The following is a 15,252-nucleotide window of genomic DNA, read 5'->3' as shown; positions in this document are numbered from 1 at the left end:
CCATTTTTATAGCATATATACATACACACACACACACACATACATATATATACATACATGCACATATACACACATATATACACATATACATGTCATATGATAATATATATAATATATTTAATACACACATATACATGTTGAGAGAATTGTTAAAAATTTCTAACCAATTTTTTCAACTGATATACAAATAATGAAAAGCTTAATTGATTACAAGATATATGTATGAATTTTAAAAATCCTTAAAATTACTAAACAAGAATGTCCCTTAAAGTTGGCAACAAGAATATGGTTTCAACATAATAGGGGTATGCTTTTAAGCATCTTGACGTTTACTGTTTATTAGCATATAAGCCCCATGGGCTTACTATTTTGTTCCCTGCTAATCTATCAATCCCTAGAACAGTGTATCTAGCAGATGTTCAAAAACATCTTTGAAGTAATGAAAGAGTTAAAAAAGATTATATCATGGCAAACAGTTTCCTATCATATGTAAATAAAGTTTGTAGATATTTGTGATACAATTTTTCCATTTTAAAGTAATCAATACTTTGAATTTTTTTTTAATCACAAGAGAAAGGAGAGAGAAAAAAAGTAATCTAAATTCAGATAACGATAGCATTTTGGAGTGCATTGCCTGTCAAGCTTTTTCCCATGTATGCTTTAACTGAACTACAATTTCATATAGTGGATTTATATGCATTTATATTTATGCTACTTTTCACCTATCAGATCATCCCTCCATTTTCCATTGTTCTCATATGCACTGTTCAGAAGTGCATATGAAGATTTATAACATTCCACTTTAAGACCTACCACAGTTTAAACAATCTTCTATTTTGAAACACACAGACTTTAAATTTTTTCATCATCTAATTCTTTAGTGAATTGTTTTTGTATATAAAAATGCTTGAGAATCCTTGTAAACTCAAAGATTATTTATTAGTATCTGAAGCTTTAGGGTTTGTCAACTTCAAAAGCACGAATTATTTGTTTATCAGATTCATTTAATATCTTTATTAATCCAATTCTATGAAAAAAGACATTCTGATCAAGTCTTAACAGGACATATCCGTTAATCTTTTTTTTTTCATTAAAAAACTCCATACTCATTTCTGTTGTACTGCTGATATAGCAGCAGGTGGGAAAGATCAATTAGATTAAATCAGTTTATTTCTTTTCCAGGGCAGAATGCACTTCTAAGGAGTATTTGTAATGGCAACAGCAGCTGCTCCAAGTTGAAATCATTTTTAATAAACCTATGACTAATAAAGTTAACTTTATCATGAGATAATCTAAAAAATATCAACATTCTCCAGATACCAAACAATCTCCTATAAAGCTTTTTCCAAGAGAAGACCTTGGGAGGAAGGGCTACAGAGCCCCAAATCTCCATTGCCCAAAAAAAGGGAGACAAAGATTGGCAATAGTTCTACTGGATGGACGCAAAAATTATGAAATATTGAGTATCTTGGCTGATAAGCAACCTGCCCTGTTGTAAACCTAGCCAATTCCAGATGGTAGAGAGGAGGAACCCAGCTGAGAGTGTATTTGAAATTATTACTGTCATCAAGTTGACAGAACATAAACAATGCAGCCAATAGTATAGAGAGCTATCATTTAAAGCATCAACAAACTAGTCCCTTTTGGGTCTTCTGAATGATCTAGAATGGAGGACCTTAAAACCACAGGTATCAAAAGTAACAGCTCTGCATACAAGGAAGGGCAACTACATCCTGCAGTTCAAATATGGATGAGGCCATACTCATATGTTTTTAATTTATTATAATCATTAACAGATTAACAGTCCAAATTTCACAGTCCATTGAGTAGTAAAAAAGAGTAACTCAGATGGAAGAAACCCAGATGAAGTAATCTAACTGTGATTTTTTAAAAAAGCTATTTTTTAAATAAACTATGAAAATCAACTACTGTTTTACAAAGAAACATTAAAGCACTGAAACAGTAAACATATTTTACTACAAATAGTTATAAAATTTCATATCTGATTTGCTTATAGGGGCTAGCATAACACATGCAGTTGAACTATATCCCCTCTTGTTAATATATTCTTTAATACATCTTCCTTTCTCTTATTTTATTAAGAAAATGGCAAGAGCAGAGAACGGCACATGATGAATATCTTCATTATATTCCTTTCTTTTTTTTTTTTTTTTTTTGGCAGCGGGGCATGGGGTAGATTTACTGGGGATTGAACCTTGAGGTGCTTAACCACTGAGCCATATTCCCAGCCTTTTTTGTTTTATTTTAAGACAGGGTCTCACTAAACTGCTTAGGTCCTTGCTAAATTGATGAGGCAGGCTTTGTAAGTGAGATACTCTCGCTTCAGCCTCCCAAGCTGTTGAGATTATAGGCGTGCGCCACCATGCCTAGTCATTATATTCCTTTTCTTCTCTTTTTCCAAGTGTCTTTCCATACATCACATGTCTTTTAGTTTCACAAAAATATTTCTGGAACAATGATACACTTTCAGAAATGTGAATGTTTCCAGTTAGATTTAAAATAAATATCTCCTATAGTTAAAGAGGTTACATTTGAATAAGATGTGGATAAAAGAAGGAAAGGGAGGGGGAAAAAAGTGGAGAAAGAAACATTGGTTTAGTGTAATTTCTTTGACATGTAGCCTTGAAAAATGGTCACATATAGGTATTCTTATGCACACAAATAACTGTCTAAAATTCATACATATGGGGAAAATTGACAAAGACATTGACCAAATATAAACTCCTATATATGACTGAACTAACTCACCAGCAACCTTGGAAATAGAATATCAGATAATATACTATAGATTTAACAAATCAAAATAATAAGCTATAGTGAAGTCTTATAGCAGAGGCCTGAAGCCACCCTCTCTGAATAGGAAAAAAAATGAAAATTCAAATAAAGTAAGTGTAATTCTCAGTGGGAGTATAGAAATCAAGGAAATTCAACTGTCCTCAGCATCAAACATTTTTTGTAAAAACAAAACATTTTCAATGTGGGTTCTCAAAACCTGACTGGCAGAAATTAGAGCAGCAGCAGTAGCAAGGGAAATAAGCAGTTGAGAAGAGGAAGTAATAGTCATATTTGGGTCATATATAGGCCAAGTTCTGTCTCTAGATTAAACCAACTATATTACATGGCATTTTGTATATTCCCCTTAAAGAATTTGAGATTATTTTCAAATAAAAGACAATAAAATATTTCATCATATTTTGAATATGTTTTCTATATTTTTATAGTTACATCTGAAATTGAGTCATCTCATTACAGACCAACATTTATTCATTCGATAAATTTTTATTTGTCTACTGAGTGCTAAGTTTATAAGAGTGACTCATACAGCCATGATCCTTACCCTCAATGGGGGTATATATCAAACACAGGAATAGACATTAAGTGAAACAGTACTTGTAGAACAAGTGGAGAAGTAAAGGATGTTATTGAAAAACACAAACAGGATATCTACCATGTCTTGGGGCAAGGGAGGTCCTCCCAGAGCAAGCAATGGCTGAGTTAAAATCTAAATAAAAGGAGATCCAGGAAGTAAAGAGGCAAGGTTACTTCTCAAGAAAAGTAAATAGCACATGCAAAGACCCAGAGATGAGAGGCAGTATGACGTGTTTTGAGTTGTTGAAAGAATTTTTGACCAGCAAAAGAAGAGAACAGCTGGGGTGGTGGCTCAGTGGTAGAGTGCCTGCCTAGCATGTATGAGGCACTGGGTTCAATTCTCAGCACTGCATATAAATAAATAAGAATAAAGAAGAGAACATCCATTAAAGGCTAAGAAAGAAATCTAAAGCAGGAAAATGTGAGCTAATCTATGCAGTATGAATTTCAAAGAGTTAAACAAGCTCACATGTAAACTGACCTAAAATAAATAGACAAAAAGATATTTCTTATTGACCAATTATTTCTAATACCATCAAAATTTTAATAAAATATCAGGAGGTTTGCTAAGTTTATCCTTATTCATTTATTTTAAATGTTGCAGCCATGTTTTGGCTGAGATGCTGGATAAAGGAAAAAAATTCATTTACTCTCTCTGTGGTCAGAGTGTCTTTCCAAGTATCACTTAAAGTTTATAGTTTTGTTTTACACCAGAGAAGGCAGCATTTTTTTAAATCTTCTAGCCACACTAAATTAATCAAAATAGGGTGACATCACCAACTGTTCCTAGAGTTTAAACTGTTGTTGTTATTATAGTAACACTTCATTGCAGTTTTGTAATAAAACTGCAATAAAACTGGCACATTCATATATTTCAAGTGGCATTCAACTTTTATCCCACAGAAGAAGGACAATGTAGTCACATGTATTGAATTACAAGTGGTGACACAGTCTTCATTTTTGAGAAGAATTCCTAATAAGTTTATATAATGGAAAAAACTTAAAGAGGCAAAAATTTTATTGGGGAATTTATTTTAAAAAAGGAAAAGTGATGAATCAGATGTTTAATAAGGGAAGGCTATGTCAATTATTGTATATATCTTTTTTTAAGAAGGCATATGTACATAATGATTTCAATCAAGTGAAAAACTTATTTTAAAAATGACTAGAAATGCCAGGTGTGGTGGCACGTGCCTGTAATCCCAGCAGCTTGGGAGGCTGAGGCAGGAGGATATGAGTTCAAAGTCAGCCTCAGCAAAAGGGAGGCACTAAGCAACTCAGTGAAACCCTATCTCTAAATACAAAATAGGGTGGGGATGTGGCCAGGTGAACCTGAGTTCAATCCCCAGTACCAAAAAAAAAAAAAAAAAAAAAAAAAAAGGAAGAATCATGATAATAGTTATGATAGGGTAACATTTGTTCTTCATTTCCTCAGTTTTTTGTGATACGGATACACTATGCTTAAAAGTTTACTTTTTGAAAAAGAACAGCAATGATAACAGCTTGCTTTTTTATAGTACATAATTCTTGCCAGGCAATATCATCATAACCCTATAAAGTAAGTATAATTACTATCTTTATTCTATTGTCAAAGGATTGAGATTTTAGAGAGGTTACATGATTCAATTAAAATCACACATGTAATAAATGATAGAGCCAAGTAGTGAACCAGACAATGTGGCTACAAAAAGCCATCTCCTTCATCCTAAGTACATTTGCTTCTGAAATACATGGACTTGAATACCATATCCAAATTCAAAGAAGCTTTCCCTTTTTCATAAATTAAAAACATCATTACTGATTTCTACAGAACCCTTTTAGGATGGAAATTTTTAGGATGCATGGTGTAGTTTATCACATTGGTTGTTAACAGATGGGCAGAAAACACATTTCAATTGCTTTTAATAGATTGCTTTGCTTGTAGGTCAACATGTACAAATTGAGCATTCCTTATCTGAAAAGCCTAGGACCAGAAATGTTTTATATTTGGAGTTTGGCAGGGGTCAGTTGTTTGTTTTTTGGACTGTTTGCCTAGATATTACTGGGTGAGCATCCCTAATTCAGAAATCTGAAATGATTAAAAATCTGAAACATTTTGAATGTCATATTAAATTAAAAGTTTTAAATTTTGGAACCTATATCACATTCACATTTCATTATCTCCCTTCTCCTTGCTATGATAGTTTCCTGCTCCATTTTCTCCTTGCAAAAAAGGTATGCTACATCTGCACTACATATTATAATAATTATTTGCTCTAAATATAGGTCATGAATCAGGCTTTATTATATTATATATATGAATCATCTAGGATTCTTGTTAAAATGCAATTGCTATATTCTATCCCTAGACAGTAGATAGTAGATAACACTTTAATAAACTACTCTGTTTCTATTACTTCTTTTTTTGTAAATGTGAAATTTTTATCCAGGAAATAAAAATAAAACATTTGCTATTTCTTGTCAAGACTGCCAGCACATTCCCTGTGACTTTTTGTACCTTATTTCTTATAATTAAAGACCAATTCTGTGTGAACGTAGAATCAATCTCATTTTAATCACATCTTGGATATATGATTCATAAAATAAGTTGACAGGGTATATGAACTGGAAAGTGTAATGTCTGATTTGCTCTTTGGTCAGATTTTTAAAATTATGCTATTAGCAATTTCTTTTTTAGGAAGGTATTAGTTATATTCAAACCTGTTTTCTTGTCCAGTAGTGATACTGATCGATATTTTGAATAATTTCTTCCATCAGTGACATAGGATATTGGAATATGCCACAGGTAACTGTAAAAAGAAGATATTGTAAGATTACATCTCTTCCCAATATTTCACTTAGTTACACATGACTTCTTGGTTTGGGGGTAGAAAGGAGAAATTTAACCTATTCCCAGAGAAGAATAATCGTGTTAACTTTCATTAGAATGTATGATCACAAAACATTTAAATACACTTCATTTGAGGGTACAAAAGACACAACACAGAAACAAAGAGTATATACCTTGTATCTAAAGGCTGAATTTCAGGCTTCGTATTTAAAAAGAATCTCTCTTGCTGTATGAAAAGTTTTGTTCCTTTCCTTTTAACAGTCACTAAAGGAAACCCTTTCTGCAGGGTCCATGTTTTCATCATTTTCTTCACATCTAGTGTTTTGTTTGTAACCTACAAAAAAAAAAAAAAAGAATAAGATATTTTTACTTAAAGATAAAAAATCAGTTAAAATTTTTACAGTTTTATTTGTACCCTTCTCTTGTTCCCAAGCACATTCTATCAAGACAATATTTAATTTTAATGTAAAAAAGAAGTATTAACACTGCGTTGAGTTTACACATCTAATTTAGGTACACAAGCAAGTTCTAAAAGAAAAGAACCTGGAACAGAACTGACTGAAAACTGAGGGAGTAAGAGAAGCACTGTGTCAAAAAGCAGCATGAACTAACAGGGTTCATTAAGATAAAAAATTCCTAAATTTCATAAAATTAAAATTCCTAAGAAAGTAGAAGTGCTCTTTTAGGTTACAATGCTAACATTTAGAAGATATGACTAATGATATGTATTCTAGAATGGAAAGAATTGCTGTTCAATTCTTGAATCAACTAAGGCTAGATTTTCTTCATTCTCCTATGCTCTGCTTTGTGTTAGCCAGGGAGCAGCAGCAGGAATAGCAGTTGGTTCTCTTGACTAAGTCTCTTTAGAGAATACTGGTAAACTTTTTTGATGGTCACACATATAGTCTTTCCCAGAAAACACAAGAACTTATCTGAACAATGTAGAATCTATTGTCAGATGTTTGCAGATCTCTAATGCCACTATCCCTATGACTGGCATCAATATTTAGGAAGCAATTTTTGAACAATTGTCTCTTTAAAGAAAAGGGTTGAATTTATGATTAAAATTATTTTTCTAGATTACATCTAGATTTGGATTGCTAGCAATTAAGTCACATGCAGATAAATTCATGTTATGCTACTATGCAAACCTTACCTCAATCACCATAAGCCTATTTAAAGCACAAAAGGATAAAGTGATTCTTCCCAAATTCATTGTGATATTACTCTTATATTTCTAGTGGCTCTGGCCTCCTTATTTATGGACCAGAGGGTGGTAAGGAAAGCAACATGCTTTGGAGTGTTTGAAGCAATACTGAAGTGAAGAGCCCAATGCATAATCTGATGTGGATGCTGGAAAAAGCTGAGTATAATGTTATGGACCAGGTTGGGATGGGACTACACTATGGTCCAAAAGTTGGAGTCAGTGAGGAAGACAGAAATATTTTCTAAATCCCAAGAGATAAGATACTGGTTATAAAGTAAAAAACATGATTTTCAACTGAAATGCTACTATATGATTATAGAATTTGAAATCAAGTGTTATGTAATAAGAACTGAAACCTTTCAAAAAGAATTCAGAGTAGGGAAGGAATATCTTTTGAGCAAAAACTTAACAGCTAGAAAACACCAGAATTCACATTAGGTAGCAGCAGAAAAAGCATATGGAAAGGAGCCAAAACAAGGGCTCTTAATCCAACATTCATAAAACTTTGAAAATGTGCAATGATTTGTGGTTTTCTTAGGAAATGTGGCCAGAAATTTCATGCAATATTTCAGAGCATGAAGAACCACTGATCTAGATCAGAGTCAAAAACTAAAATGCTTGTCAATGTTGTGCAGTCAACATACACTCATGCAGCAGGCTAGGTTCACGACTGCTTTAATGCATAACATCTACCTAACTACACTATATATTAGAATATTTGTAGGCGACAGGGGACAATGCAGAATGGTGAATGGGAGATTAAAAAAAGAAAAAGAAAAAAAATAAGAAAAGAGATTTTTTAAAAACTCAAATAACAAAGATACAGTAATATCCTTTAATATGGGATAATTTCCCTTTTCCTAACAAAGTAGGAATGGAGAATAAAGTATGGAAACCCACCTTTTTTTTTTTCAACAATTAAGCACAGCACTTTCATTTCATGACTTTAAATTCAGTACTATATTCACAAATATTTTTATGCCAATTGTATAACTGATATACCATAGCCCTCTCTCTTAAATAATTATAAAATACTTTGCAACCACAGACTTATTTGCTTATGTGATAAAAATATAAACAGAAGAGCTCCTACTGTAAGAAGACAGAACTTACATAACTTATCTGGGTCACTCACCTCATTAAAACTATCCCAGAGATCATCACTTTGAATAGATGCATAGCTATGATTATGCAGGTAAAGAATGATAGCATGTTGAAATACATCTTCACTAAGATAAGTTTTCAGCATCAACAAGAGGGAAGCTCCCTATTTTCAAAAATAAACAAAAAAGTGAGGAAAAAGGAAGAAAACAATAGAATATTATAGGCAATAGAACCAAAAATCGAATATTCAAAACATTCTGAACATGTACTTTTACATGTTCAATGTAGTTATACTATCTCATAGCTAGATGTCGATTATATTCAAATGTCTTAAACTTATTTTAAGGAATTTGAAAAAGAATTAATGGAGTTACATATTCATGTGTACTATTTTTTCCATGAGCCATTCTATGTGGTCTATCAGCACACTTACTGTTTCAGTATTAGTGTTGAAATGCTGTTTTCATATTTTAATAGAAGAGCATGCTCAATTTTATGTGGCATCCCTATGTCCATCCCCAATTCTTGAAGTGCCAGCTCCATTTGTGAGCATATACTGCTACAGACACAATGAATCAGCAGAATTCCCAAAAGCCTGTCTTCTAGGTAGTGTATTACTTTCTAATTTTAGTATGCCATGTTGCTGAAGTAGCCAGAATCTCTCTTCTTCCTACAGAGTCACTTCAAATATGTACAGAGCAGCAAGCATACACTGATAATTCATAACCAGCCATGCAACTATTAAGACCACACTATATTCACTCATGCACACATCATCATTCTGGCTCCACCTCCTTTGTAAAGCCTTTCCTTATTTGAAATAGTAATCATTTCTGTCCATCTTCAATAGCAATTTATATTACTTTCTGTATTGGTTATATATTTATTTCCTCTTTTAAGCTGCATACCAGTTGGGGGAATAATTTTAAAAAACTCAACTATAGTAATTAAAACAGAACCTCAATGCCCAGTAATAGGCACTAATATTTTTTGAATGACTTTCACTTCTGATAAAAATATAACAGTATTAATTCATTAAGATTATCAGTACAGGGGCTGGGGCTGTAACTCAGTGGTAGAATGCTTGCCTAGCATGTGTGAGACACTGGGTTCAATCCTTAGCACCACATAAAAATAAACAAAAATAAATGCAATGCTGTCCATCAGCAAATAGAAAATAAAAGATTATCAGTACATATAAATTTAATGCCCTACATTTTATACATATTATTTTTTCTATAAATTTAAGTACCCATTCTTGTTCCAAAACAATTCCCCTTTTGTCCTATATCACCACCTTTCCTCTCTGTACTGTAGCATTACCATTAACAAAATAAAAACTATTTAGCATTCCTAATTTTAAACAAATTTTAAAAATCCCTACCTTTCCTTAATTTCACTCTCTCTCCAGTTATCACTGCATTTCATGCCCCTTCTCTTTTTATAGTAAGACTCTTCAAAAATGTGGTCTGCATTTTCTTTTGAGCCCTCTGCTAGCTGTCACTTCACTGGCAGTGCTCTTATCAAGGTCACTATTAAACTCTCTGGTACCAAACCAAAGTCCATTCTCAGACTCACTTATCAACCGACTGGCAGTATTCCTTGAAAGTCTTTATGCACTTGGCCTTGTGATTTCACTCTTGACTTTCTCCCTATTCCCTGGCATCATACTTAGTCTACTTTGCTGGATCCTTCTCATCATCCCAGTGAGTAAATTTTGGTGTATATCCTGGTATTTTCTCTTTAAATCTCTTTTCTTCTCTACCTATTTGCTTCTTAGTTGATCTTCTCAACTTCAGGGGTTTTAAATGACTCTGTAATTCACATATATACAACCATATTTCCTCTCTGAATCCCAGATTCATCAAACAGCCAGTTTGGTCCATTTGTATATCTAAGGTGCATCTCATACTGAAAAACTAAACTATTTTTTTTCCTTCTTTCACCAGTTCTACTCCTCCTGTGGTCTTCTCCACTTTAGCAAATGGCAAATACATTTTTTTCCAGCTGTTTGGATAAAAACCTTGTTTTTAACTCTTCTCTTATATTCCACATCTAATCCATTAGCAAATTCTACTGGATCAACTTGTACAAATATTTCAAGTCCAACCATATCTCATCACCTTCACTACTGCCACCTTAGTCCTACTACAACAACTTCCTAACTAGTACTCCTGATTCCATGTGCTATTGAAGACTAGAACAATCTTTTACAAATAAAATCTATCATGATTTTTCCTGGATCCTTTTATTTCACTTAGAATAAAACCAAGATTCTTGCCATGGCCTCCTTTTAGACTCTACAATGATCTGATCTCTTATAATTCTTCTGATTTCACTTCTACTTTTCTTTCCTCTTCTTCTACTCCAGATATATTGGCTCCTTGCAGGTGCTTGAACATGGAAAGCAATCTCTCATCTCAAGTTGTATGGGACTCCCCAAGACCAGTCCCAGGTTTGATGATGCACTAGGAGGACTCAGAAAACAAAGCTGACAGTCATACTCATGCTATAATTTATTACAGTAAAAGGTTACAAAATAAAATCAGCTAAGGGAAAAGTTGCATGGGATAGAGTCAAGAGAAAACTAGGTTCAAACCTTCAGGAGCCCTCTCCCAGGGCAATCATACAGGATATATTTATTCCCTCCAGCAAGACAGGATAACATATGTGAAATATTTTCTACCAGGAATGCTCATTAGTGACTCAGCACCCAAGATACTATCTGTAGAGGTGTCCTCTACCTGGCATATATCAAAATTCCAGACTCAAGGAAAGGCAAGAATGTTTAGCATAAACAACATTGTTGGTACAACTGAGGGCACATGGAATGATAAAAACTTTTTCAAAATCCAGATTCCCAGATGCCAGCCAAAGGCTGGTCTTGCAAGCAGATTTTTCAAAGGATAGCAGTCTCATTCCCGCAACATTAACTCTTCTCTGTACACAAACTCTATACATTGGTTACTTCTGCTTGATACATTCTTCCCCTCAAAATTCCTCAAATAGTATACAAATACCACCTCTCAAGTGGTTTTCCCCAATTGTGGTATGTAGACCAACATTTGCTTTGTTACTCTCATTTCCTTACATGTTTTATTTCTGGTATCATAACACCTATTTATTCATTCATCTGAATAGTGTCTGTCTCGATATTTGACCCCTGAAATGGAAGCTTCACAGAAGTTAGTCTAGCTTGTTTCCTGTGGTATCCCCAGAACCCAGAACAAGAGCTGGTGTAAGGTTGGCACTTGTAAAACTTGCTGCATGAATGAATCCTCATAAGATACCTCCATTAGTACCTGGGTTTGATGATTATAAGAACAAACAGAACATGTTTGTCAAACACATTCCCTACTGTCATTTACTTTTTCTTACACAAAATATTGATAATTACTCAGTTTCCTGCTTTTCTCAATGATGGGAGATATTTGCCAGATTTTCAATTCTGAAACAAGTAGTTACCATATCAATAGAGGTTAAATATGCTGTGGAAACAACATGACCAGGAGATAATGAATTCTGGATTTGAAAGGAAGGTACTGGAGACAGACAGAGCTCTGTCAATACATCCTAAAACAACGCTCTGTTTAAGTTCTATATTAAAGGTAGTATGTTCTATACAACATCAGAACCACAAGTTTAAAATTTTTCCTTATTGAAAGTTCCAGAATAGGTTTTAAAAATTACTGCAGTAAGGCTGGGGATATAGCTCAGCTGGTAAAGTACTTGTCTCGCCTGCACAAGGCCCTGGGTTCAATCCCCAGCATCACACACACACACACACACACACACAGACACATATCACTGCAGTAGCTCTAACTGAAATACAGTTAATTTCCCCTATCCACAAGCGATACTTTCTAAGACCTGCAGAGGATACCTGAAACCGTAGATAGTACCAAACCTTGGGTATACTATGCCTTTTCCAATATATACATAACTATGATAAAGTTTAAATTATAAATTAGGCCTAGTAAGAGATTATCAGCAATAAAAACTAATAATAAAATGAACAATTAGGATAATGATAATATACTGTCAAATAAAACTTATGTGAATGTAATCTGTCAAAATGTCTTATTTTACAGATCTTAGCAACTTCAGCACATAATTTGTTTTCTTTCTATATTAAGTTAAGAAGGTTCATCTTTTCACTTAAAGGAAGCACTATGGTGTCTGTTTTGTACATGTGAATTGCCAGCACAACAACTTTTGTGCATGGGGCCACTATAAAGTAAAATAACGGTTACTTGAACACAAACACTGTGATACTGTGTAGGTGATCTGATAACAAAGATGGGCATTATGTTACTAACAGGTAGCATACATAGTGTGAACACTCTGAACAAATGGATGATTCACACCAGGACAGCATGAGATTTTATCACATTACTCAGAATGGTGTGCAGTTTACAACTGACAAATTGTTTATTTCTGGAATTTTCCTTTTAATGTTTTTTCAAGCACCATTAACCACAGGTAACTGAAACCATGGAAAGTAAAACTGCAGATAAAGGGAGCCTATTATATATTTAATAAGGCTAATGAAACTCCTGATTTTCTTGTTAGCAGTACTAATCCTCACAGTCAGGCTTGGCTTTGGGAAACATTTTTCTGCCTCCTTCTTTATCTGTATTAACCCGTCACAAAGTCCTTAAGTACTTATCCCAACCCAGTTTTTCATGCCCATTGTTTTCTATTTACTGTTACTACCATACCTTATATATCTTTTACATTACATGCCTAAACTTCAGCAGCAATTTCCTGACTTAAGGGTTCCCCTCACTTAAATCTACTTTATAAACTAAAACCAATTTAATTTTTCTAAACAGTAACTTTAATCAAGTAATTCTTCTGTTCAAAAATCTTCTGAAGCTTTCTACTACATACAGAAAAAACATCCGGACTCCTGATGGCATTCAGGAACTTCTGCAACTGGGCCTTGCTACCTTTCTCATCTTTCTGTACTCCACATGTGGCTTCCACTGCAGTCATATGTTATCCCTAAATAAGCATTTCCTGCCTGACAGTGGTCCCGACTTTTTCTTTGTAAACCCCATTATTTCATTCTTGTCCTACCCTGTTTCTCCCATTCCTGTTAACCAGTATTGTTATTATTTAACTCATTTGAATTCCCATTTTCCTCCAAAGAATCTCTCTTCAGCATCCCAAGTAAAAAGTTTCTGTACCACTTCAGCATACATTATTTCTCTTCCTGGTCCACAAATACTCACCTCCTAAATTTTGAGTTTTTTGATTATATGAATTATAACTTAAGTTTTATGTATTTTCTTCCCTATTTACTGCAGGAATTTATTTATTTATTTATTGTTGTGCCAGGGGTTCTTAACCACTGAACCACATCCCCAGCCCTTTTCATTTTTAAATTTTGAAATAGGGTCTCACCAAGTTCCTTAGGGCCTCACTAAATTATTGAGGCTGGTTTTGAACTCCTGATTCACCTCCCTCAGCCTTCTGAGCTGCTGGGATTACAGGTGTACAGCATTGCATTCAGCTCTATTGCAGGAATTTATTAACTAATTAATTCAAGAGCCAAAATGAGGAGGTAAATAAGCCATAACATTTACCCCTGCCCTCAAAACAATGATGCTGATAGCTTCTTGATTTCTTTGTTCTCTTATAGTGATCCTAATGGGATTCCTAATTTTTTATATTTTCTTCATCCCTGAACCTAGAGCCTGTTTCTTTTTGATCCTGCATTATAATCTTCAATAGTTAAAATGTATTTTTGCTTACTTGTTTTAGTAATCCTAACTTTAGAATATCCCTCAATGCTGAGTAACACAACTCCAGGCTTACTTAGGTCCTTTTCTGAACATGTTCTACTTGCAGATCCGTAGCATAAATCAACTTTGAAAGATGTATTGCTACATAATCTTGGTAACTGCCTGGAGAACTAGTCACAGAACTTTAAAAAGAGACAGATAAAGGAAACCTCATAAAAAGTTAAGACTAAAATTTCAATAGATACAAATGCTAAAAATTTAAACATTTAAAGTTTAGCAGGCTATCTGAAAATAATATTCACTTAATTTTTAAAATAATCTAAATCATGCAACTGGCTGACATTATGAAATTAACTTGAAGCCTACTGCCGTTGCTTTCTTTCTGCGTAGCAATACCTTAAAATAGGAAAGAGAATCAAACATCTCTTCAATTTGTTCTGAAGACTGAACAGATGATGATATTGGATGAGATGAATTCAACGAATCTTTCTTCATGGTTTTAAATCGAGCGTCTAAGAAATCTTCATACTAGTAAAAAATTAAACAGATTAGGATATCATGAATGTATCCAAGGCAAAGGTTAAGTACAGCAGTTATTGATATTATTACTAATTATTACTAAAAGTCATGATGAAAAAACAATTGGCTACGCTAAATTTCAGAATATAAACTTTTGAAAATCCAGAAAGATTATGACCTCAATGCACATCCCTTAAATTTAAAAGTATAATTATAACCTAGTCACAAGAAAATCAGCATTTTCTGAACAGAATACAGATGAGTTAAGAGCCCATTACTAAAGTAAACAAATGCCAAATGTGGGTATCCAAGATAAATATTCTAAAATGGCTAGAGTTAATTTTTAAAATAAAAACTGAAATTAAAAAAAAAACTTGATCTTTAAGCTGGTTTCTCATAGATAGTACAGGATTTTTAACAAGACAATATACATTTCTCTTAATTGAGAGCCA

The 15,252-nt window shown here is 33.5% G+C and overlaps 1 protein-coding gene across 1 annotated transcript in view; it reads right to left on the bottom strand.

The window, feature by feature from the left end:
- Positions 1 to 15,252, bottom strand: part of Lnpep (leucyl and cystinyl aminopeptidase) — an 88,331-nt gene that overhangs the window by 17,695 nt on the left and 55,384 nt on the right. The window contains exons 8-11 of the mRNA XM_005326140.5: positions 14,678 to 14,809; positions 8,563 to 8,694; positions 6,394 to 6,554; positions 6,091 to 6,179 (exon numbers count right to left, since the gene is read on the bottom strand). Coding sequence (XP_005326197.2) covers positions 6,091 to 6,179; positions 6,394 to 6,554; positions 8,563 to 8,694; positions 14,678 to 14,809 — 514 coding nt within the window. The remainder of the gene's footprint in view (positions 1 to 6,090; positions 6,180 to 6,393; positions 6,555 to 8,562; positions 8,695 to 14,677; positions 14,810 to 15,252) is intronic.

Source organism: Ictidomys tridecemlineatus, chromosome 1 (assembly GCF_052094955.1).
Source record: "Ictidomys tridecemlineatus isolate mIctTri1 chromosome 1, mIctTri1.hap1, whole genome shotgun sequence".
Taxonomy (NCBI): Eukaryota; Metazoa; Chordata; class Mammalia; order Rodentia; family Sciuridae; genus Ictidomys; species Ictidomys tridecemlineatus.
This window is presented reverse-complemented; position numbering and strand designations above follow the sequence as displayed.